Source organism: Dermacentor variabilis, chromosome 1 (assembly GCF_050947875.1).
Source record: "Dermacentor variabilis isolate Ectoservices chromosome 1, ASM5094787v1, whole genome shotgun sequence".
NCBI classification, from domain to species: Eukaryota; Metazoa; Arthropoda; class Arachnida; order Ixodida; family Ixodidae; genus Dermacentor; species Dermacentor variabilis.
In genome coordinates this window covers 284418352-284434429 of record NC_134568.1, presented here as the reverse complement: position 1 = coordinate 284434429, position 16078 = coordinate 284418352, and the positions used below count along the sequence as shown (strand labels likewise).

General features: G+C 44.2%; 1 protein-coding gene across 2 annotated transcripts in view; it reads left to right on the top strand.

Annotated features, from left to right (window-relative positions):
- Positions 1-15833, top strand: part of LOC142566320 (2',5'-phosphodiesterase 12) — a 43984-nt gene extending 28151 nt beyond the window's left edge. For both annotated transcript variants that reach the window (XM_075677248.1, XM_075677239.1), the window contains 3 exons: positions 9983-10138; positions 10235-10352; positions 12907-15833. In XM_075677248.1, the coding sequence (XP_075533363.1) occupies positions 9983-10138; positions 10235-10352; positions 12907-13166 (534 nt within the window). In that variant the 3' untranslated portion in view covers positions 13167-15833. The remainder of the gene's footprint in view (positions 1-9982; positions 10139-10234; positions 10353-12906) is intronic.
- Positions 15834-16078: the final 245 nt, after the last annotated feature.

Below are 16078 nucleotides of genomic sequence, written 5' to 3'. Positions count from 1 at the left end.
GCGTCAATAATCATGTTCAAGGGCACGCCACCCCAGCGGATAACTCTGCGGAACGCCTGGAGCAAAGATTCCTTTTCCCGTCATTCCTGCAATGTGAAGACTGTTGAAATATCGCCTTCCTCCGTTTCGGATACAGCGCTCTCATAATGAACTGCGTTAGCGACGCCATCGCGCCTACTACCAGCCCGGAGCCCCCATTGGGAGCGGCATTTCCTTGCGAAATGACCAGTTTTCCGACAGCGAAAACACTGCTCCTTTTTGTGCGGACAGTCACTTGCTTCCTGATCATAATTCCCGCAGTGTGCGCATTCAGTATGGCTTTGCTTATCTTTAGTGAAGGTCTGATATCGGCACGATTTACTCGCTACAGTGCACACCGCTGCCTCATTATCAGGTCTAGTCATGGCGCTTACTTCCAGTGCGGCTGTCTCTGCCGCTATGGCAATCGTTTCAGCTTGGCCAAGTGTGAGCTCAGTTTTTTCAAGCAGCGTCTGCTGCACCGCCCTATTTCGGATGCCACAAACAATGCCGTTCCGTAACATACGGTCCAAACTGGTGCCGAAGTGACAATTAACCGCAAGCTTGCATAGCTCAACAACATAGTCCCGGACAGATTCGTTTGCAGCCTGGTCCCTTGTAAACAACTTATAACTTGCGGCAACCTCATTAGTCTTCGGCGCATAGTGGTTATTTAGGATGGTAAGTGCGTCCTTGTAACTCAGGCCATTTACTTTCTGGGGGGCGCAGTGTCCTGCAAGAACGCCTACCGTCTTCGTTGACAGTGTCGAAACCAAGAGCGCCCTTTTCTTATCATCTGTCTTAATATGATTGGCTTCAAAAAAATGCCTCCAGTCGAGTCAAGTAAATATCCCACTTATCTTGATTTTCGTCGAAACTTGGGGTACCGAGGTTCATAATTAGGGCCATGACCGCCGATGCTCCGTAGACTCGATTACTTTCAGTACCCAGCAGGACTCCCAGCGCTACCGAGACGCCACTGTTCATGGCGGGGGCTCCGCGGGGTGGTCACCCTCGTCGCCACTGTTGTAGCGGGGGACAGAGTGACGGAAACGATCCAAGAGCGCGTGCCACACTGCTTTATTTCAGTGACAGCAAACTATATACATAGGCTGCTTGCCTATGACTTAATATAAAAGAACGAATCATGTTTGACACGTCTGGCACAGCACTTCATATCAAGACTGTGCCGTGAGAGAAAAAGAGCCAAGTGCTCAGTGCAGCGAGAACTTGAAGAAGACGCCACACCGCAGCACGCAAGACACAGCAACAGGCATCGCGCAGAACAGCAAAGAGTTTATTGTGGTGGTTCAGAAACTTAATAGAGGTACAAAATGAAGATTGTACAGGTCTACGCCCCTACATCCAGTCATGATGACCAGGAAGTCGAAAGCTTCTATGAAGACGTGGAATCGGCGATGGGCAGAGTGAAAACTAAATACACTATACTGATGGGCGACTTTAATGCCAAGGTAGGCAAGAAGCAGGCTGGAGACAAGGCAGTGGGTGAATATGGCATAGGCACTAGGAATAGCAGGGGAGAGTTATTAGTAGAGTTTGCGGAACAGAATAATATGAGGATAATGAATACCTTCTTCCGCAAGCGGGATAGCCGAAAGTGGACGTGGATGAGCCCGAACAACGAGACTAGAAATGAAATAGACTTCATACTTTGCGCTAACCCTGGCATCATACAAGATGTGGACGTGCTCGGCAAGGTGCGCTGCAGTGACCACAGGATGGTAAGAACTCGAATTAGCCTAGACCTGAGGAGGGAACGGAAGAAACTGGTACATAAGAAGCCGATCAATGAGTTAGCGGTAAGAGGGAAAATAGAGGAATTCCAGATCAAGCTACAGAACAGGTATTCAGCTTTAACTCAGGAAGAGGACCTTAGTGTTGAAGCAATAAACGACAATCTTGTGGGCATCATTAAGGCGTGTGCAATGGAAATCGGTGGTAACTCCGTTAGGCAGGATACCAGCAAACTATCGCAGGAGACGAAAGATCTGATCAAGAAACGCCAATGTATGAAAGCATCTAACCCTACAGCTAGAATAGAACTTTCAGAACTTTCGAAGTTAATCAACAAGCGTAAGACAGCTGACATAAGGAAGTATAATATGGATAGAATTGAACATGCTCTCAGGAACGGAGGAAGCCTAAAAACAGTGAAGAAGAAACTAGGAATTGGAAAGAATCAGATGTATACGTTAAGAGACAAAGCCGGCAATATCATTACTAATTTGGATGAGATAGTTCAAGTGGCTGAGGAGTTCTATAGAGATTTATACAGTACCAGTGGCATCCACGACGATATTGGAAGAGAAAATAGTCTAGAGGAATTCGAAATCCCGAAGGTAACGCCGGAAGAAGTAAAGAAAGCCTTAGGAGATATGCAAAGGGGGAAGGCAGCTGGGGAGGATCAGGTAACAGCAGATTTGTTGAAGGATGGTGGACAGATTGTTCTAGAGAAACTGGCCACCCTGTATACGCAATGCCTCATGACCTCGAGCGTACCGGAATCTTGGAAGAACGCTAACATAATCCTAATCCATAAGAAAGGGGACGCCAAAGACTTGAAAAATTATAGACCGATCAGCTTACTGTCCGTTGCCTACAAAGTATTTACTAAGGTAATTGCAAATAGAATCAGGAACACCTTAGACTTCTGTCAACCAAAGGACCAGGCAGGATTTCGTAAAGGCTACTCAACAATAGACCATATTCACACTATCAATCAAGTGATAGAGAAATGTGCAGAATATAACCAACCCTTATATATAGCTTTCATTGATTACGAGAAAGCGTTTGATTCAGTCGAAACCTCAGCAGTCATGGAGGCATTACGGAATCAGGGTGTAGATGAGCCATATGTAAAGATACTGGAAGATATCTATAGCGGCTCCACAGCCACCGTAGTCCTCCATAAAGCAAGCAACAAAATCCCAATAAAGAAAGGCGTCAGGCAGGGAGATACGATATCTCCAATGCTATTCACAGCGTGTTTACAGGAGGTATTCAGAGACCTGGATTGGGAAGAATTGGGGATAAAAGTTAATGGAGAATACCTTAGTAACTTGCGATTCGCTGATGATATTGCCTTGCTTAGTAACTCAGGGGACCAATTGCAATGCATGCTCACTGACCTGGAGAGGCAAAGCAGAAGAGTGGGTCTAAAAATTAATCTGCAGAAAACTAAAGTAATGCTTAACAGTCTCGGGAGAGAACAGCAATTTACAATAGGCAACGAGGCACTGGAAGTCGTAAGGGAATACATCTACTTAGGGCAGGTAGTGACGGCGGATCCGGATCATGAGACGGAAATAATCAAAAGAATAAGAATGGGCTGGGGTGCGTTTGGCAGGCATTCCCAAATCATGAACAGCAGGTTGCCATTATCCCTCAAGAGAAAAGTATATAATAGCTGTGTCTTACCAGTACTCACCTACGGGGCAGAAACCTGGAGGCTTACTAAAAGGGTTCTACTCAAATTGAGGACGACGCAACGAGCTATGGAAAGAAGAATGATAGGTGTAACGTTAAGGGATAAGAAAAGAGCAGATTGGGTGAGGGAACAAACGTGAGTTAATGACATCTTAGTTGAAATCAAGAAAAAGAAATGGGCATGGGCAGGACATGTAATGAGGAGGGAAGATAACCGATGGTCATTAAGGGTTACGGACTGGATCCCAAGGGAAGGGAAGCGTAGCAGGGGGCGGCAGAAAGTTAGGTGGGCGGATGAGATTAAGAAGTTTGCAGGGACGGCATGGCCACAATTAGTACATGACCGGGGTTGTTGGAGAAGTATGGGAGAGGCCTTTGCCCTGCAGTGGGCATAACCAGGCTGATGATGATGATGAGAAAATGGAAGCGTTGCCAAAGGCTGACTGAGTCAGAACGAGGCGCGTTTCTGCAAAAAAGGGTGCGGCTGCAATGTACAACCTGGCTGAGACACACACATGTGAACCAGGCCAGTCGAACAGGCACTGAGGTGGAATGTGCCACGAGAGTGAGGGCAAAGGGAGAATGGCTATTCTTCCCGCATTTACAGCCTCCTCTTCATGTACGAGAAAGCAAGCTATGAGGACACACAGTGGCAGGTGTCTGCAGAGGGCAGTGTAAGTCTGGCGCCCTTTGTTGTCCTCGGCGTGGCCCAAAGGCTTTCAGGCTGTGACCGCTTCGAGCGCACCTGAAGAGGTAATAACTGATAAATTGGGCACACCCATCTGTTTTTTGTTTGTACGTAGGACATGATGCCTTTCTTTAAGTATTAAGAACTTTTGCTTTTAAATTCAAAGGCTCGTGTTAGGCTCCGAGTTTCTTTGTGTTGTTGTGCAAGCCAGTTACACGAACAAAAGTGTGAAGCAGGTTTTGCGACGGTGGTTGCTAATGGTCACGCTGATTTTTGCAGGTAAGCATTAAGATTGTAGGTTTGCAGAGACATACCTGTGTTAATTTAATGCTTACAGTGTAGGGCATGTATCGGTTACCATTGTAAAAATTTTCTTTGCTGAAGTGTGTTTGGAGAAGCAAAATTTTTTGCTCAAGGTTTCTTTTGTGCACAGATCGAGTGTAACAGTTTTTTGGGTTTTAAATGTCACTCAGTGAATTAGTTTAAATAAGAGTTGAAGTAGTTAGCAGCGCTCAGTACATTTCGCGTTAGAGGCACTGGTACTGGCTGGTTGCATTGACCAAACAAGCAACTCAATACGCAAAATTTGTCCGTTTGACCATTTTTGATCGCAGTCACGAATGCCGTAGTTCAAGAATGCACCTTAGTTTTCTTTCTTTTATGGCGAATTGTGAATCACACACCATGTAGGCAAATTGTTAGTGTGGAACGGCAAAGATGTGGGACACGTTATTAGGAGAGGGTCCCGATTCTTTCAAAAAAACTTCTGCCCATATGTACTGGGTAACACCATTTATGGCGGTCTTGGAGCCATTCGCTATAAGAAGGGTAAACTTAACAGTAATGCTGACGGTCTGAGTCGTCGTCCCTATAGTGTAGCGCTTATGCCTACTCTGGTTGCCATTTCATTTATCTGTTGGTATTTTTTTCATACGGTTTTTTTATTATCACGTGGATGTATTTGATTGTTAGCCGATCTTGGTGATCACTTATTGGAGCTTTTAGGAATTGGCTGTTTTTAGTGTTTTAGGGGAAGGACATGCAAAAGGGGTAGAAAAGTAGTATCGAGGTCTGTTTTTTGTATAGCCTGGTGTGTCTCTGTGGAAGGTGGCCTTGTGCTCGCTTGCTTTGTGGTTGTAGCTCTGGCACTGTTTTGGAGTGACTGTTAATCAAACTGAGGACGAAAAAATTGCGAGAGCGGTTTGCAAGTGCAGCTTCAGCTTGTCTGGCCCAAGGACAAAAGGCACAAAAGCACCACGACGCCTGCTGAACGACTGCAGGGAATCCATTTGCTATGAACAAAGGGTTCAGAGAAAAGACGGGGAATGCGGGAGATGGAAATTCAAGATGATGAGCAAAACGTGAACAAGGTGAATGCAGGAGCCAATGTTGCGACTAGTGAACGATTGTGGCCTTGAAGAAGACAAGTCCACTTGTCGAAACGTTGGCTTCTGCATTCACCTTGTTCACGTTTTGCTCATCGAACAAAGGGTTCGTCACAATGGAAAGAAATTCCGCTGCTGAAACACCGATCCCTTGCCCAGTAACTGCTGGCTCCTACGTGTTGGGATCTTCATTCCCTGCCAGAGATGCTGTTACGATAGGCATTTAGCATTGTTATACCCTGCATTCCTTCTTGACTATTATTGCTTCACCGGCGAGCATGTAGCTATGAAAGGCCCTTTACGCTGCATCATCACTTTCTCAGGACGAGGGAGCTGGCCACTAAATCAGCATAACCAAAGTTCACGGGTGAGACGAGCACCCGCCTGGACTAGACTGGACTCAACATAGACTGTAATGTGCAAGCAAAGGGGCCCACAACAGCTGGCGCCCTTCATGGAAGCAATGAATACTGTGAAGACCACTCTACCAGAACCTGACTCTGACAAGTAGACAGTCACGAATGGCCCGTTAATTGATAAAAGGGGTCAACGTTAAGCACTTTAATGAGAACGACTTCACCATCAAGTTCCCAGTTCTTCACGTCATTGCCTCATATGTGGGGGCGAACGTGCAACATTGGAGGTGGAACGATGCGACATCATGGGCGGGATTTTGCGAACGGTTAAACGATTGTGGTTGGCTGAGAAGAAGAACAGTGAATTTCCCCGACAAGGGAAAGGGGAAAAAGAAGTGCACAAAAAGTGGATCTCGAGTGTTGTAGGAGTATGCTCCGACTCGTACTGGTGCTCCTAGTCGTGCTCATGCTCATACTAGTACTCGTACTCATGCTAGTACCAATGTAAACCATCATCATGTGAATTTGTAAATAAATTATTTTCCCATCTCTTGGACGACATCCCGGACCTCTCGATTGCCCAGCACCTGGCACATCATCGGCCATGGAACCGCAATGGCCGTTCAGACACCAAGTCACAACAACTCTATCACAGCGATGGGATACGCTACCCTGGGTCCTAACGACTGTATGACAGCGGTGGGATATGCTACGCTGGGTCCCAACAGCATGTACAACTCGGTGATGGGCAATAACATTCTGTATGATTAGCTTGCTGTGAGCTGAAGAAGCAAAAGTAAACTTAGCTGCTGTGCTTTGGTACAGTGGAAGAGCTAAATGTATACATTTAGGCAGTATTTTCTGCCATGAAAATATTGGAGTTTGTATTTCCTTGCTCACCAATGAAACTTGTTATGGAACCAATTCGGAGAGGAGGTGGTATTATGGTGTGATGATGGAAGATTGCATAAGGGTGAACGATTGTGTTTGTGTTGCGACTAGTTTTGATTAAAAGTTCAACCTTGATATAACAAAGCAGATAAATCGGCAATTTGCTTCATAATATCGAAATTTTGTTGTTCTGAAATTTAATCTTTTATGCATGTAGAGTCGCCGATTTATTTTTCTTACGGGGAAAGGGGCCGCAGAATTTTCTGAATTATCAGGCAATGGAAAACAAAAATTTGAATAAAAAACAATTCACTTTGATGAATTTGGGAGTCTGCAATGAATTATATGGTTTCATGCCACGTCGTGATATCTTCACACTGGCAGTACGAATTAAGGAAAGCCAGCCACGCTATCGCGTGCACCCCACCCTCGCAGCTGATAGTGTCGCCTGCACTAGGACGACACTATCATGAAAAGCGACGGTAGCGGATGCTTCATCTACCTCCTGCACCAACGAGTCACCGAAACTCAAGATTACGCGCACTCCAATACTAAACACGTGGGAAGACAGCTTACATGATGCCATGCCGTCTCGGCACACCCACTCTTTGCACACGCAGCAGATTACCTCTAAAGCAGGGTGTGTGGCTGCATATGCTCTCAGCTGTGCTTACAGCCATGTGCAGCCATGGCCGAGACGTGTGCCAACAAAAAATTCACGCCCTAAATCGAAATCTTTGCCTCTTCCTTCGACTTTTGCGCTACTGCTGCTGCTGTTTCCTTGCATGCTGTATATATATATATATATGTATATATATATATAGCGTGTATATACATGGCAGGAGCGTGGCAGAGAGGATAGGCGACGTGAGAAACTAATTTGGACCTTTGCACCACATCGAATGTGCACAGTGCCCTCTGGAGCTCCCTGGGCGATGCCACAATACCCTCTTGACGGCTGTAATTATCCGTGACCCCCGCAGAAGCATTGCAGAAACTGCAGCGTTTACCTAACGTGCAACCATCCAGAGGGGAGTTATATAGGATGATAGAGAGTAGGGGGGGAGAGGAGGCAGAGAGTGGATAGAAATGATGCAGCCACGAAACTCGTGGCAACTTTCACTCACAACTCGCATACATGGGGGAGGGTGGAGAGGGAAAAGGCAACATGAGAAGGCGAGGAAATGCTGCTACTTGGGTGCCTCGATGCGCACGCCCCCAAGGCACCCTAGCTATTACTAGACGCGAGAGCAGTTGCAGACAAACTGGATAAATTTAAGTTTAAGGTACGGTACGGTACGTTTCTGCTATTTCTGAAAAATAAACACCATGCAAATTTGTCAAGCGAACAATTGACGGACGGGGTGTAGACTCCAGGCACATTAAAGCACCGTAGCATCTCAGTGAAATTGTAGCACCATAGAGTCTAGGCATCGCACTTCAACACCTAGCGCCCGCCGTAGTAGCTTTGCGGCTATGGCACTGCTCAAGGTTGTCGGTTCAATCCCGACCGCGGCAGCTGCATTTTTATGGGGGCAAAATATAATAACACTCATTTACTTAGGTTTAGGTGCTCATTAAAGAACTCCAGGAGATCAAAATTAATCTGTAGACTGCCACTACGGCACGCCTCATAACCCGATTGTGATTTTGGCAGGTACAGTCCCATAATTCAAGTAAAGTTTAACACTTCTGCGCCAGTGCGATGTGCCATGCGAGTGATGACAATACTAACCTTCTTGGAGGTTATAATGGCACACAATGCCCCTAGGAAACACGTCTCACTGTGTGTTCTGTGAACTACAAAGACAAAACAGCGGTGCATGCAAAATAACATTTACAGTCATCTTCACTATTCTCGTATTGCACTAAATGCTTAAGAAATGAAACATTCACCGCCAACATAACTGCTAATTATCGTCAGTTGAAGCAAACAGCAGAGAAAGCTTTGCTTCCGTTGATTCCCACAGTGCATGGGATCTGCATTTTATTTTTTTCTACTGCATAGTGTTGTTAGCATGTGAGGGCCTGCAAACAAATGCAACAAGCCCTGTTTCTGACTTGCAATCATTAGAAAAAAAAATGGTTATGGCTGCAGCTGCAAATTTTACAGGGCCTTTGCTGTAATGGGTTCTGCTGTCTATGCAAATGGCTGGGAGCAATTGCAGTAAAACAGTTTAGCATACTGCGTTACCATCCAATGCCGCCTGTAAATCATAACAATACCCTGAAATTGAACTTCTATTGACATTCTTTATAGTAGTGGCAGAAGAAAGTCAACATTTATTGCCAAACTCGTGCAGTACTGGCACAATAAAGTTATTTATTTATTTACAGGATACTGCCGGCCTTAGTCTTAGGCCTTGGGCAGGAGTGGACAGCGCGATATACAGATGAACAAAACAAAAATTAACAGCAAGAATCATTACAAGAATTCAATACATTGCAATAGACATATTCCCTGATCCGCACAAGCCGTACAGAGCGTTCCAACGAAAAAAGCATCACAGAATTTCAATATATTTTAAAATACGGATATTCGCTGAACCGCAAAAGCTGTACAGAGCATATTGATAACAACGCGATATTGATAACAAGGACTCACATTCATAGTGGTATGCTGAAAGACATCGTGCACGCTTGGTAGGTTGAGCAGCAAGAAATTTACAAATAGTAATGACAAGCAAGCGAAAATAGCACTTCCGTATATTGTAAATCAAAAAGGAAAAAGAAAAATTACATTCATACATACATACACATATAACATAAAGTCTAAATGCTATTCAGCTGGTTGCAGAATGACTGGACGGTCGGGTATTCCACTGTACTCGCAGAGAGCGCGTTCCACTCACCTATCGTCCGAGGAAAAAATGTGTTTTTAAATACGTTTGTTCTGCAAGAAAATTCCTTTATTTTCTTCTGATGATTAGATCGTGTTGCATGCCTAGTGACTAAAGTAATGTACATATCCTTATCTATCCCCAGCATATCATGGTAAAGTAAATACATGTATTTCAGACGGTCCCTATATCGCCTTAATTTTAATGTTTCCAGGTTAATTTTGTTAATAAGAACTGTCGAAGATACGTGCCAGCTATAGCAGTTAAACACGAATCTAACAGATTTTCTTTGAATATTTTCCAAATGAGTTACAACAGTTGTAGTGTTCAAGGTTTAGGTTTTTGCTTTGCATGCAGATTTTACTCTTGGAGCCTCTAGAATTGCCTGGAAGACTGCTTTTGGTGGCGAACACGCACCTTTACTACCATCCAGATTCTGACCACATCAGACTGCTCCAGGCTTACTGCTGTGTACGACTAGTTGAGTGGATGCAAGGGGAATATACAGAAAAGGTAAGCATCTTCTGCAGCAGGCCTTCTCCAGTTTGACACATTGTCTTGGGAGCACCAAGTTTCCTTTGTCTGGTCATTTCACTTTGAATGTTGCAGTATGGTGTTGTGCCTGCTGTCATCTTTGCTGGCGACTTCAACAGTTGTCCTGCATTTGGAGTGTACCAGCTTATGACCTGTGGATATGTGTCACAGGACAGCAGAGACTGGTGTAGCAGTAAGTGCATAGTTATTGCATATCACAAACCATTCCAGATAGTGTGTTGTTCAACTTAACATCTGCAGAACTTAAATGGTGTATGAAATCTGTAGCAACTTTGCAAAGACTCCGATTAATAATTTTATCTAAAAATGTTGGGGATACGAACTTAAGGCGAACACATAAGGTGAACACACAGGTGTGAGCTTGCCTCTGAAGGCTTATTCAATGCTAAATTTGGTTTCGTGTCATGTGGTTTTGTTTCACACGGGATGCATGAAGCACGTTTGCGCCAAACCATGCATAAAATGGCATACTTAGCACCATAGACATTGTTGGTCTTTGATATGCTTCATGCATTCCACACATTTCACTGTTCTCATCTGCCAGCTCCAACTTGGACGTGGCCCACGTGATGGTAGTCATGGTCATGTTTTATTGTCCTCTGTCTTTGACATGCTCATAGCAACTCTCAGATATTTGCTATCTGTGCCCTAGCAGTTTAGCCTGCCTTCATAGAGCGTCTTCACCAAGCATAGGTATGCACAGGTTTAGCAAGCCCCATTGCAACATCCATTTGCCTTTTGTTAAAGAAACCTGCCTAATCCCTACGCAATTGCCGCAGCACAGCCACGGAGAGCACAGAGTTGCTGCACATTCAAAAATGAAAGACGTCGCAACAGTGACATGCATACAAAAAGAGAGACAAACAACCAACTTCTCAAAGGCACGTTGAAGTTGATTGAAGCTACACACTCTGGGCGCTTTCTACCAGGTGCACCGCAGCTGTAGCGGAAAAGTAGGCATGCAGTTTTGGTTGGAGGAAAAATAAATACTTTGCAGGGCAACCTACTTTATGAATTTTGCCAGTAGTCCATTGCAACACCCATTGACCTGAAGGGGGGAGGGGTGGGGCACTTGCCCCGTGCACATGCCTATGGTGCCAAGTATGCCATTTTATGCACTGTTAGGATATTATTTCCATATACAACAAAAAGGCAGCAGGCACAGGGACTGTCGATAGTGGCTCCACTCGCAAGCCTTCTTTGCTTTGTTTATTTCTTTCCCTTCTCATTTTGTGCTTCACCGTTTGTGCAACGAGTGCATATTCGAACCACTCAAGTCAAAGCTCTGAATGGAATACTGAGGCAAAACCTCACACACACACATCCTGCTTCACCTCAGACCCTCTCTTGCACTCTTCACACTTGGCCATCCGTTCCTCACATATGGCCTCCTCTTCACTGAGTTCTCTGGCTTTGCAACTCATGATAGTAGTGGAAGGCCAAAGTATTTTTATCAAATCAAGCGAATCTGTTGCAACATTGTTTCGCACTTGCAGCAACAGTTCTCGAGAGCCTCCTTCAACGCGCTTACCATTTTGTCTGAGCCCATCGTTTCCAGCAAAATGTTATGAAGACATCACACAAAGGAATAAAACCATTGTATTCTTTACTGAACCAAAATACATCATACCACAGTGCCCAGCTTCACTTCATCCTCCTCATTTCTCACAGTTACTTTGCTTCTTTGCCTTTAGCCGGTAACAACATACGATGGCACATGGCTTTTGTGTGGATTTTCTTGGGTGTCATGACTAATTGGGACGTTTTCCATGAGATGTGCTATGCAGCTGTATTCGGCCACACATCGAGTAGCAGCATAGCAGACGATTGAGAAAACCGGAGCAAGTGCCAAAATGTTGCAACCTCCCATGTGACCACCTTCTGCAACATGATATCATGACAGACACCTTTTTAGAAATGAAATCAGAACTGGTTCGTAGGAAAGCTATTATTGTAAATTATTTAGGACACTCTGAGGCTTGCCAGTATTTTTCTAGTGTCTCGAGGTCAAGGACCTTCATTTAAAGTAAAAAAGAAAAAGCTGGAAATATAATGTCAGTACTCCTTTAAGAAGGAAGAAGGTTACCATATTTGCACGATTCTACCACGTCACCGATTGTAATGTCCAGTTATATTACTGCCGAAATATTTTTTAAAAAATAATTTGGTGCCAATTCTACCGCGCACATCAAGTAACAAAACCCAATTCAATGCGTACCCTGTTAAAACAATATTATGGAACATACAAAGGCACACAGACACGCAAACAGCTGAACATTAGCGGCTATTGGCTGTCGGAGTCTGACGACACCTTCTTTTCACTGTCTACTGACCACAGAAAGTCATCTTCAGTTCCATTTAATGCATTAGAAATGCCACACTTCTGGAGGCTCACGCCGCCATCTGCGGGAGGGCATTCCACGCACCATGGATCTACCTCAAGATTTCTCAGAGCGTTGCTTTTGTCAGACGACCTGTTTTATGGCAGTGCGGCTAGCTACCTTGCATTGAGCTTTTTTTTTTAAATAACAGTCGGTTTTATTTTTGAATTTGGGTAGAATTAGTTACGATTGTAGCATGCCTTTTATTGAAAAAAAGTTCGCGTTACAATCTTGCAAATATGATAATTGCATTTAGCGGTTTTCTCCAGTTCTGCAGTATCCGACATGTATGATTTCTGGGGGAAGACTCTTAACTGCTTAGAAAGAATATTCTGATGCATGCAGATGTTGAAGAAGCTGTGGTGGGCTTGGAGGCAAGGCAGAAGATTCCCTTGGCAAGTGCATGTGGCATCCCGTTGTACACCAACTACACCAGGGGCTTCCAGGGCTGCCTGGACTACATCTTCTATGACTACATGCAGCTAGCTCGGGAGCATGTAGTACCTATGCCAACTCATCAGCAGGTCACCGAACAGGAGGCACTGCCCAGTGCACACTTCCCATCTGACCATGTGGCACAGGTTGCCACACTCAGATGGCTTTGAACCTGGGTGCAAGAATTCAAGAACTGGCAGCAATTTTCCAAGCACAAGTTAATTACAAAAGCTGGTACTTGCCGGTTGTGTGTTAAGGTAATGGGGTCCTGTACTATGGCTTCTGCACAGCCAAAGTTGTGGCGGACATGGTGTACAAAATTCCAATCAGCCATAAAAATTTGGGTTTCAAATTAAGTCAGATTCATGCTTCCGAAAGAGACACTGAAGGCAAACATTAGGTCAAGCTAAAGTAATGAACTAGTGCTTTGAAACAATCAAAGCATCACTTTTACTGCAAACAGATTTTTTTGTAAGGCACTGAAATGTCTGAAACGGTTACGATACTCCCTAATGCAAAATTTGAGTGCAGCTCTACATGTTTTCATTTCACGATATATTGGCTGGCGCAGACAGTCTGTCTCATGTGGCACATTGCAAACAGAGCGATTGTGGTGCGACAGCCTCGCTAATCTGGAGATTGCAAGAGGCAGCACGTGAGTGACGTGTGGGTGCAATTCTCAGCAGCTGCTGCAGAAAGAGCTCCCAGACGACGCACGCTACTCTGGCGCCATCCCGTAGCCATCGTCACCGCACTATGCTTTTCTTCTCACACTTTTGCCATACCCTCCTCCTAGGACGCTTTCCTCCTTACAGCTTTCATCTGCTGCGCTCAGTGTTCACTCTTTCATCCTTGGCTGTTCTCATTTGCTCGGTTACGCCGAGGCTCGCCACAGGAATCCAGCAATGGTGTTATGCATTGATGGCACACGAGATGACGCTGATAAAGAAACTGTTGGTGTTTGCTGGTGCACAATAAAAGCACTAGATAGCTTTAGCTTGACGTCCGTTCTGGTCAAACCAGTGTATGCATACAATGTTATATGCACACAGCTGCCTAGCAGCAATGCGAATCTGTGTGCACACATTAGTATCATGGCTCCGCTGAAGAGCCAATTGAACTGAGCATGATGCTACATCCACTCCAATTGGCTTTGTCATTTTTTTCAGCAGAACACACTGTACAGGTACTTCTGAAAACCTTCTAACCCACCACACATGGGTTGCGCATGCGTCGATCCCTTGACAACATGGCAGTGGCAACAACGACGGCATGAACGCACCTCAGGTGTCTGTATAATTGTTATCGTAATAAACTGGCAAGCGCATACAACAGGACTGGTACCGCCACTGTGAAAAATGTACTGGCATGCATGGCATATAACGTCCCATTTCAAATTTGCAAGTTGTGTAGTCAGCCAGGGACAATAAAAAAGAAGTCAGTTGAGTTACATTTAAATACGAAAGAAAGCACATTTTTCTTCGATTTTTCTATAGAACTCATAGATGCTACCTCTGCATTCCTTTGTTGGCACTGTTTACAGCAGTGTAGTGTCCTCTCCTGAGGCCCTCTGACTCTAAGCAAGCCGTTAGTGCATTACTTTCGAGATCAGTGCACTTCCTACAGAAATCACACCGCTTGTGGGTAACTTGAATTGCAGAAAGATTGTGTGGCTTATAAGTTTTGATTTTCTGTACAACTAAGTAATGTCTTGGCATAAAACAAATGTTTGAGATTTCTGGAAGGGGACTCTTAATTGTCTAGATTTATTCAATGTTTGCGTTTAGTGTCCCTCTCTGTAGAAAGAAACTTATTTTTTGTGTTAGCATGAACTATGTTGCATTTTATATGCGACAAAAAGTCCCACAAATGTTTTGACATGAATGCAGTATGGGAAATTTACCCAGTGAGAAATCCTTTCTCTTGTTGGGAATGTTTCATTATGTTCCATTGCCTTCTGAGAAGTGCTTCACATATGTGTACTTGGAGAAGTGACAATTTGTAAAAATTTTGAATGGTCTACTTGTGTTTTTGGGACAACTGGTTCCGCACCTGTGGTTACATTACTCTCTTTAAAGAAAATTACACCCTTTGGGGCTTATCTTGTGCCACAACAATAATCGTCATCTGTCTAGCCCGCGTTTCCTTTCTTTAATGCTGTGAGCCCGGTACTTCCCAGTCACGAATGGCTTGCACATTATCAGTGTGACACAGCATTCTCAACAGGAAAGTAGCGAGCACAGTGTTTTCAAGAAAGGAAACGCTACCAAGGCAGATGACAATCATTGTTGCAGGACAAATATACACCCCAAAGGGTGCAACCGTTTTAAGAGTGTATGTGTATTGCTCAGTTCAAACCTACTGCAAGTGATCGTTGACCACTGCTGTGCGCATTGTGTATGATACTTCGAATTCGATGTCAGCAATCTGAGGGGCCTTCCATGAGCTTAGAGGTGCATCTGAAGAATGGAGTACAGTATGAAGCAAATCAGCTGTTACTTTGTCTAGACAGCATTGCTGTAGAACATTGATGTCAACATGTCATCAGTGGAGTTCAGGAAAAGGCCCAATATCGTGCCTTTCAAGTATCTTTTGAGCATTTGTACACTTGCAAATGTTTGCAGCTTCTAAACTAGGGCCATCTCCTAAAAAATGTTGAATCTTGTTTCTTCAGCTTGTATATTTATGAAACATAATGCAAGCCTATTTTGGATCTAAAAATTTTGTGACAATTTTATTGTAGGAAAAGAAATTCAATAAAGGGGTGAAATTGGAATACTGGCATCAAACTTTACATGGAATGGCTGTGATGAAAAAGTATAAAATGAAACACCATACTTGTTTGACTTGTGCATTTTTTTTACTCTTGAAATGGAGCAGATTTTGCATGGGTCACACTTCTGGCTACATGATGACAATGTACACTGTGTTGCAACGGATGGCATAAGAGACAAACTTTATTCAATATTAGTCACTTCTGGCAGCCACTGCCACTCCCATTCTGTTTGTTACTTGAGCTTACCTTATTGTCCCTTCAAAGATGCTTGCTTGTAGTGTTGGTCATGCTGGTAAATGCAATGTT